The sequence below is a fragment of the Poecile atricapillus genome, chromosome 10, assembly GCF_030490865.1.
Source record: "Poecile atricapillus isolate bPoeAtr1 chromosome 10, bPoeAtr1.hap1, whole genome shotgun sequence".
NCBI lineage: Eukaryota > Metazoa > Chordata > Aves > Passeriformes > Paridae > Poecile > Poecile atricapillus.
Window position 1 is genome coordinate 3,903,346 of NC_081258.1, and position 9,994 is coordinate 3,913,339.

A 9,994-nucleotide genomic window follows, 5' to 3' on the forward strand; every position below is an offset into this window, starting at 1 on the left:
GACCGCGGCAGCCCACTAGCAACAGGGCAGGCAGCGAGCGGAGCGGGGCTGGGCCGGGGGACGGGCTCCGGGCGCACCGAGCCGTGCCGCGCTGCGCCCTGCCGCGACATTGCTACAGCCGCCGCCGCTGCCGTCCCGTCCGAAACCTGGATTGCAGGAGCCCTTCACCATGCCCGGCAGACTGTAGTTGCTTCATGGAGCAAGCCAATTTCTACGAGGTCGATTCCCGGCCCCCGATGAGCAGCGGCCAGCACCACCAGCTCCAGACTCCCCTGCCCGGCAGCACCTACAGCTACAGAGAGGCTTCCTCGGCGGCGGCACCTGCTGCGGGCGGCGCGGAGCTCGGCGATATCTGCGAGAACGAGAACTCCATCGACATCAGCGCCTACATCGACCCCGCCGCTTTCAACGACGAGTTCCTGGCCGACCTCTTCCAGCACAACAAGCAGCAGGAGAAAGCCAAGGCCATCCTGGCCGGGGATTTCGACTTCCACACCATGCATGGGGCCGGCGCCGCCGCCTCGGCGCCGGGGCACCAGCCGCAGCACCACCAGCAGCCGCTCTTCGGCTGCGTGGCCGGCTACATGGACGGCAAGCTCGACCCCCTGTACGAGCGCATCGCCGCGCCGGGCTTGCGGCCGCTGGTGATCAAGCAGGAGCCCCGCGAGGAGGAGGAGGTGAAGTCGGCGGCCCTCTCGGCCCTCTATCCCCATCACGCCCCGCAGCAGCACCCGTCCCACCTCCAGTACCAGATCGCCCACTGCGCCCAGACCACCATGCACCTCCAGCCCGGGCAGCCCACGCCGCCCCCCACGCCCGTGCCCAGCCCGCACCACCCGCACCACCCGCACCCTCCCGGCGGCCTGCCCGCCGCGGGCACCCTCAAGATGATGCCCTCGGACCACCGGAGCAAATCGAAAAAGACAGTGGACAAGAACAGCAACGAGTACCGGGTGCGCCGGGAGCGCAACAACATCGCGGTGCGCAAGAGCCGGGACAAGGCCAAGCAGCGCAATGTGGAGACGCAGCAGAAGGTGCTGGAGCTCACCACCGACAACGAGCGGCTGCGCAAGCGGGTGGAGCAGCTCACCCGGGAGCTGGAGACTCTGCGGGGCATCTTCAGGCAGCTGCCCGAGAGCTCGCTGGTGAAGGCCATGGGCAGCTGCGCCTAGCGCCGTGCCGGGACCGGCCGGGCTGCCCTGGCCGCGCATAGATACTCTATGTACCGGCGCCCGGCAAGCGCCGCGGGGAGGGGAATGGGGGGTTGTTTTGGTTTTGTTTTGTTTCGTTTGTTTTTTATCGATTCACGACCTATACAAGAAGCCAGGCAGCTCTAGTATTAAAAGGTTTGTGCCTTAGAGATGACATACAAATAAGCTGAAAACATGGTGGGTTTTCTAAGGAGGAAGGCAAGGGGAAGAAAGAATTAAAAGACCACGTGTCTACACAGGGTAAATTACAGTAATAATAATAATAATAATAATAACAACAACAACAGTAATAAAGCACACGTAGCAACCCAGATGTGCCTTAAAAGCTGGCTGCAGGAGCTCTGGGGCTTACAATGCCCTCCAGCCTTGCAGGGTGCGAGGAGAAGGACAGAGGGGCGTGCAGGCTCGAGGTTTGGGGTGTCTGGGGTGTCCTGCCAGACCCCTTGCAGCTGGCCTGCAGTGCAGCAGGCAGGAGCAGCTTTGGGGAAGTCAGCGCTGAGGACTTGAGGCTGAGAGATGTGCAGCACTGGACGCCGTTGGGAGCACTGAGGTGTGGGGCAGCCAGCAGACTGCTGCCAGGACTGTCGCAGCCTGGCTGGGCTGCCTCTGCCGAGCCCCGTCCCCTGCCTTGGCTGGGAGCGGGACAAGGGGCCGGGACCGCTGCAGGACCGATGGACAGCCTGGGACTGATGGAGCAGCGGCTTGCAAGAGTACGGTGAGCTCTCTCCATCGAAAGAAAGAGCAGCAATGTCTTGTACTGTATGTCACGACGTGGCGAAGCACAAATGAATAAATACCTATTGATGCGGGTATTTACTATGAACTTTCAGTGTATTTTGCTTTATTCCAGGACATCTAGCTCTTCTCCAAGTCTCTGTCTGCCCAAACTGTGCCTCATGTAATGTGAAAGCCGTTCCGTGTACACTAGCTATACTTTATTGCCTTACTTAGATCTTTGCCATCACACAACTTTCTTATCTGGTGACAGAGACTATGCCCTTGTGCTGCAACGTTATTTTATTATTTGTATGGGTGGGTGAGTATGAGTGTGTGTTGCCTTCTTCACATTGTCCTGTATTGGCTGCTGCCTCTCAACCCCAAGGCAGGAGTGCCTGGCACGGGTTGTGGGGCTGCAGGATGCCTGGTGTGGGGCAAGGAGGCTTGTCCCTGGTGCTGCTGCACCTTTGGACTCTGGAGCTTCTCCCAGAGTGAGAGAAAAATAAACAAACAAACAGGCCCCCTGGGCATTCTGGTAGCCATGCGGAACATTTCTTCCTTGTGTCGTAGCTGCGTAACAGTTTGTCCAACTGAAGAAAGTCTTGACAAGAGAGAACAAGGTGGATGGAGCTGTTTGGAAGCATGACAGTGAGAGCACAGTGCTGGCAGCATGTGTATGTGTGTGCAGTGTGTGTGTATGGTATGTATACGTGTATGTATATGCACACACATTGGTGCGTTGGTTTTTTTTTTTAATGGGGGGGGGAACTGCATATAAAATTTGTCAGAAGCCCTGGTTACCTTCATAAATAAACAGCATATATTCTACCATAATGATCCGCCTCTCTGCTTGTTTCCAGTCCTTCTCCTGTAGCAGGAGTGCAAAAGCTCTCTTCTTCCTCCAGACCAGCATCCAGCTCTCCACCGACTTCTGCATCCCCTGCCGGGGCTGGTGACTGAAACGCGTTAATGGAGTGCAACTCCCCGGTTTTCGCCCCAGAGAAATAAATACACGGTTGCCTTTAAGAGAACGGCAATTTCCTAAACGCTTGCGGTGGCAGATGTGTGCCCGTGAGTCACGCCTCGCTTCACCCTTTACCCCGCCGCGGCCGGGCCGGGGGCCTGTGGGCGGGCTGTGGGGCCGGGAGGGACGAGGGAGGCGCCGAGTGCCGAGGACACACAGCCCGCCCGCTCCCCCGGGCCCGCCCGGCCGGGACAACGCGGGTCTCAGCGGGACAAGCCCGGGGCCCGGCGGAAAGAGGCGGCGGGCAGGCCCGGGTCCCGCTCGGCCGGCAGCACCGCCGCTGCCCGTCCCTTCCCGGCCGGACGCAGCCCTCCCCTTCCCCGGGGAGTTTCGCTCCCGGGGTCGGGCCCAGAGGCACCGCCTCGGAGCCCTCGGTGCGGGCGGGACGCGGGGCAGGGCGAGGGGCAGGCGAGGGGCAGCCGTGAGGGGAGAGGTGGCTCCGCCTGGGCCGTCCCGTCCCGGAGCTGCCCCGTGGGGGCGGCCGGCCCTGAGGTGAAATGTCCCCCGGCGTGTGGCGCAGGGCCCGGGCGCCCTGTGAGGGATCCGCGGGGTCTCGGGGCGCCGCCCGCCCTTCTCTCCGGCGGGGCTTGGTGCCCGGGCGGGCGGCCCAGGACTGCGCTGGGACTGCGCCTCAGGCGTGCGAGGGAAAGCGGCCCCTGGCCCCCAGCAGCGGCTGGCTCCACCTTCACCCTGGAGGGGCATCCAGCCGGGACAGCCACGATCCCCCCACAGCTCACTGCTCCATGGTGTGCCCACTGCCCTCATGTTGGGTATGCCCAGCGCGGCACATCACAGCAGAAATTAAACACCCCAGAGAGAGAGATCTGCATCCACGAGTGTGTGCCCCGGCCATGCGGGAGCTGTGGGGGAGAGCCTGGGCTCCCGAAGCGCCCGAGGCTGGTGCGGCTGCAGCCCCCGAGCCCCGCTGGCCCTGGGCTGGCTGCCGTGGGCCGGGGCTTTGCCTCTGCCAGGGGGGGCTCATGTTGGGCCCTGAGCGGGAGCGAGGGAAGGTGAAGCTGCTTTTCCCAAATCCACTGTGATGGTGTCTGCATTTGTCTGCTCATTGCTTGGGAGGGATGAAAGATAAATGTAAATCGGGATCAAGGATTTCACTTTTCAGTTAAATGTGCGTCCTAGGGCCCTGAGCTAGTAATTTTCCAAGGAGAGAGTTAAGTTCTAGTGGTGTTGGGCAAAAATAATGACTTTTACTTGTGCTTCCTTCCTTCCCCAGCCCTGCAGAGCTGTACACCCGTTGGGTAGGATGTGCCTTACTGAGTAATGCTGTCCAGCGTGTAAAGTGGGGAAATGCTGTTATCATTAGAGCAAAGATTATTGCAGGGTATATGTGGGAGGGACTGTAATCTAGTGGTTAGAGCATGGGAATACAGTCCTGGTTGTTTGAGTTACGTTCTGAACTGTGACTCACCGTGTGTGTGTGTGTGTGTGTGGTTTCAGCAAATCATTTATGGCCTCACAAAGCAGATTTTACCATTAATTTAAATGAACTGTAGATTAAACTAGTCTTCAGTGGCAGAAGAATCAGCCATTCTGTGATTCAAGAGTAAGATCACCTGTCTACCACGTAGGTGTTTCAATAGTTATATAAACACAGAATGCCCTGGAATACTACGAAGGGTAAATTATTGATAGCAGAAAAGTGTTTAGAGAACTTTCCTTAAACACAGTGCCAAAGTGAGCAGTGTTCTCTAATCCTAACCCTAACTGTAGGCTGAGCCCTCGACAAGGCCCTCAGTCATGGCTCAGACAAAACAGTTCTTACAGCACGGAGCTTTCTGCAGTTTCTATGTGCTCTTTGCAGACTGCCTTTTGCTTTGGCAGCCCCATCCCAGCCCTTCCCAGCTGCAGATCTGCATTTTCTCTTCCTTTCAAACCAAACCCTTACCCTGGCACATACAGCTGAGCCTTCAAAAAGTCCCTAAGTCATTGCTCAGATGAAAAATGTTCTGTGAGTGACATGTCCAGGAGCGAGTGCCTTAGCGCCAGGGTCAAAGCCTGCAGTCCTGCAGTGCTCCAGGCTCACATGTGACACAGTGCATTGCCTGTTTCAGCACTATTTGGGCATGTACTACACAAGCTGGATGGTGGAAAAGATTTTATGCACTGTCCACTCCAAGTATCAGCAGACAGAGCTGGAAGGGACCTCTGGGGACTGTCTGGAGCAGCACTCTGGTATGAGCACAGTCTGTGCTGCTGCAGAGGATGGCAGGCAGCAGCTCTGCAGTGCTGTGGCACACACGGGTGAGTGTGGCCAGGGACTCTTCTCACATGTGGCACTTCCACTCACCCCCCTGCACACAGGCACCCTGCACCGAGATTAGCCTGGCAGGGACAAAGGCTTGATTGGCTCTGGCTCTGGGAGGGTGCTGTGGGTGTTTGTACTCTGCAACATTTGTCTTCATGACTGCTGGGTGGTTTTTGGTTTTCCCACTGGGCTTGTTCCTTTTATACACAGCACAGCTGCATTGCTGCCAAGCCTGTACTCGTCCTGCCTCACTAGAGGGGCTGTGCAATCCTTCCTCTTGCACCCCTGTCCCTCACCAGTCCCAGACATGGGGCTGGGGACATGGAGGGGGGGTGAGGCAGGGGGTTGGGCACCGACTGAGGCTGAGCAAGTAATCACATGTCGAGGATGAAGGGAGTAGTTGTCTGCTAGCACTGTGTACAGAGTTGAGAGATTGCTCATGACCATGGCGAAGTCCTGCTGCAGGTTGGGGGGGTGGCAGAGGAATGTCATGATTTCTCAGTCTTTTAATTTTTATTGCTGCCACAAGAGAATTGCCCCTGAGGAGCTTTCCTCATCTACCTGCTTCAGGAGTTTGGAGCAAAGGAACAAATTTCTACACTCGAGTGGGGCAATGAGAGATGCTTTGCTGGCAGGAGAAAGCAGGGGTTTTGCACTTACTGATTTGGGTTTACTGGTTGAATTGGCTTTGACCCAATTCAGTGGTGAAAAGGATGGCAAATATCTGAGTAAAGGGTGGAGAAACAGGCCCACTGCCCTGTCTTGGCGTAATAAAGTAAAAAAATGATGTTTTGTACATTGACACCTCTGGTTTTGTGTGTGTCTTTCTTCCCCTGTAATCAAATCCATGTTTATACACATGAAATTGCATGAAATACAAACATCATACAAATATCAGTGTTACAGTGTGGTTTGCTGTATCATACATAAAATGCATACTGCGTTTTAAAGCCAAGACTTAGTAAAAATAAGCATATCACAAGAAACTTCAGAAGAACCAGAAAGTCTGTTCAGATATTCCTTCCAGTCTGTATTATATTATTATTATTTTATGGTACTACTACTCAGTCTGTGGATCCAAAGAGAGAAAATCAACCCATATCTCAAAGAGTTTATACCTTTGGTGGAAAACCAGCTTATGCTTACCTGATTGAACACCTGTATATCCAGATTAACTCAGTCTGTGTAAGTAGCCTGAAATAAAAATCAGCTGTTTGGAATACAGACTTTTTTATGTCCTTTCCATTATTAGGTTGCTCCTTAGGTTGCCCCTCGTGGGGCAAAGGGAGTTATGTTTACATTACCTTTATTGCCAAGTACTTTGCTAGATACTTCCACAAACTCCCCTTCTATGCAGGAGAAATGGGCTGATGCCTTCAGGGCTATTTGGGTATACCTCTTTAATTGGAAGGGAATCCTCACAAAGGGAATCTGGTTAATTTACTCCCAGTAAGTGCAATTCTCTTAGTTTAACACCATCCTATTTTACTGCAGTATTGCATCTTGCCTCTGAAATTAATAGGCAACCACAGAGAAAGACAGGTCTGGCAGAATGGAAGTTAGGCATCATATTATCCCATGAGTCATATACATGCAGAGAACCAAACAAGTGTCAGCCAATGGCTTTGAGCCCAAAATATGTCAAAGAGGAGATGAGTATCTTCATTTGTATTAAGTAGATAGAAGGCTTGTTGCCGTTCCCATTAGACAGGTTGGAGTTGTGCCACTGACTTCAGTGGGAACAGGATTGTGCCCATGTGGTAGAAGCTGGCTCTGGTTACCTGCACTGACTGTATTTTCTGTGTGGCAGGGCAACTTATATTTTAACAACAGTTCTTTGTCAACAGAGAGATTCAAGACCTCCCCTAGTTTTAGGCATGACTCTTTATTAGTTTGATGACTTGACTTCTACAAAATGTGAGAATGCTCAATAAAAGGCAGCGATGAATGCTTTCCTGAGCACAGCTTCACTGACAACTGGATAGGAATTAGCACAGAACCTTTTCTAGAGGGGTTTTGTGATTTTTAGTTGTTTACATTTAAAATAAAGAGCCACATTTAGGAATTAACTCTGCTTTAGACATTCAAACTACTTTCTCTGGCAAAATCATTTTGAAGTTAGGGAAAATCTTGGCTGAATAGATGCCTCAAAACATTTCAGAACTTTCTTGAATACTGTGGAAATTTTGTGTCTCAGTTTTCTCACTGTGGGTATTCTTTCTTCAGCTCCTAATGCATCTGGCTGTAGACTTGCCTCAAGAACCAAATGACTCTTGAGCTGCTATTACATATTAGAGCCACCATATGATTTGTATTCAAGTCCCTCAGGGAGGGGGGACTATGTGAATAACAGTAAGTGCACACAAAAAAGCAACTCTGAGATCAGGGCTGAATGCCAGATCTGCTGTGGCCACTAAGTGTCACATATTCTAGTTCTTATATAAAAGCTTATTATCAGTTCTGTCATGTAAATCTTTCTTTCTTATATTGTTGTTTATACATTAGGGTTTTATTTGCTGTGGTGGAACCATGTTCAGTTTGGTGGACTGGGAAAGTATCTTCCCTAACTTTTTAAAAGTTATGTTCACATTTTTATTGATATGTCAGTTCAGTTAAAATGCTGATGACAGAGTCAGGCTGAAATGAATGTTGTTGATTCATAATTGTGCAAATTAGCATTTAGACTTCTCATAATCTAATATAAAATTTGAAAGGCTATGTGCCACTGATGTTTGCTTCATTCCAGTCAGAAACCCTCCTGTGCTTACTGGAACTCATGCTAAATATCAAAAGAATGGGATTGCCAGAGTTTTCATACCAAAAATTTCTTGACCTATCTTATTATTTGTTACAGAATTGGCTTATTCAAATTTTTTTTCTGGAGTTCCTGTTGACTGGAATAAAACTGCTATTTGATTCCCTAGACTGCAGTCTTAAGAGTAACACTGTGTATTTGGTTTGCTAAGTGAGGAATGTATGTAACAACTCTAGTGGCAACATTTATTTGGAGAAGTCAGTCTATGATTTCCACAGGACAGCACCAAGTTCTGATTTTAAGTGAACATGTAGGCAATGTAAATAAATAAAGCTCCAGGTATACTGATTTCTGTTTGCATTGTGAGTAATAACATTTACAAATATCACATCAACAATTCTGAGTTGATAAAAACAGTCTAAAGGCAACCTTTGCTAAGGGAAATTCCAAGTGGATTTCATGAGCCCCATAGCAATATATTGATTATTATATAATATGTGAAGAATACAATTCATGGTTTTAATTTATTTCATGTAATATATTTTGTAATGGGATTACCAAGTGCTTTAGGAAATATGATTTTTTTAGCTATCAGTAATATAACTAACTTTTATTAGCCAATTTGTATATGGATTATTTCCTTAGAATTTTAAACAGCAGCAGATATTTCTTGACAAGACTGATGTTCATCATGACTTTTGCTCAGTAGCTGGATGTATTCCTCAGTGTTACATCAGTGATCTGAGTTATCCCTGCAAGAGCTCATGTGCAGCCATGTATCCATTCAGTAGAGTGAAATTTGCTCTTTCTCTTTCAGTAGCCAATAGAAGAAGATTTTAAGTAATGAAAACATTTTGGGGTTCAGCTGGACAGTATGTATTTTGGTATTTGTGTTTTGTGCCCACAACTGAGCAATGATTTTTAGAGGCTTACATACTTTAATGCAAAATGCCCATCATGGAATACAGGTATCTTTGATTTTGCTGGGCATTCCTGGTTGGCCTGGAGGAGCTTTCTGGAAGCACATGGAGTTTTGTCCACCTTTTCTTGTAGGATATGCTGTTAATAGAGAGAAAGTTTACATACTGATGTGGCTGCTCCTCCTTTGCAGATGCAAATGCAGCTGACAATGATGGAAACTGTTCTGGTGCCCTGCCTCTGCCTGTTCTCACTGCAGCAGGGACTGTGCTTAGGAATGACTGAGGAAAAAGGTCAGAGCAAATGAGCATAGAAAGACCCTTCACATGAGCCTGGCAGTGCTGTCTCCAGTGCTTCTGTATGTGTAAAACACACGTGAATGAGCAGGTTTTCCTTCACCAGTGTGGTGCTACCAGTGAGCAGAAGCATAAATGTCACTGGAGACAAGGAGGAATGTATTTGGAAGAAAATGTTATGCTGAGAGAAGGTTGGAGAAGACAGGAGAAAAAAAGCTGCAGTTAGGATGTGAGGCTATTTAGAGTTTAATTCTACCAGTGGCAAAATTAGCATTGAGTTTAACTGGACTGGGAGCAAATGTTCAAGGACAAAAATCCAGGAAAAGGAGAAAAAGGGTCCAAGAGAGAGAAAATGGACATTGCTCTTGGAGGGCCTAGCACTTGAAAAGCCTGGGCATGTCTTTGTGCTTGCTGATGGCAGGCAGGGTGTAGGCGTGCTGAGCCTACTTTATTTTTTTAGCTTTCATGCTATAGAACATAATTTGTTTATTTAGAAAAGCATATTTTTGCCCCAGACAGAGTCATTTCCCGTGAAAAGCAAAAGTGCTCTTGCTGGAGGACTTCTGGGTATTATGAAATATGAGAACACCAAGAAAAGTTGCAGAAAGTTTTTGAAAACATATGGGAATCCTTCCCTCCATTTCTTTCATCAACAAGAGTCCCACCCATAATTCCAATGTGATGGTAGAGCAGAGTAAGGTAATTCAGTTTTGGAGTATGTTCACATCCCGAGCACTGCTTTATGATGCACAATATGGATTATAAGAGGAGGAAACTCATGGGTGTTCTTTTCCTCCACACATTAAACAC

General features: G+C 49.8%; 1 protein-coding gene across 1 annotated transcript; it reads left to right on the forward strand.

Moving 5' to 3' along the window:
• CEBPA (CCAAT enhancer binding protein alpha) lies at positions 1-2,766 on the forward strand. Its single transcript, XM_058846209.1, has one exon. The coding sequence runs from the start codon at positions 195-197 to the stop codon at positions 1,170-1,172; it is 978 nt and encodes a 325-aa protein (XP_058702192.1). The 5' UTR covers positions 1-194; the 3' UTR covers positions 1,173-2,766.
• Positions 2,767-9,994: the final 7,228 nt, after the last annotated feature.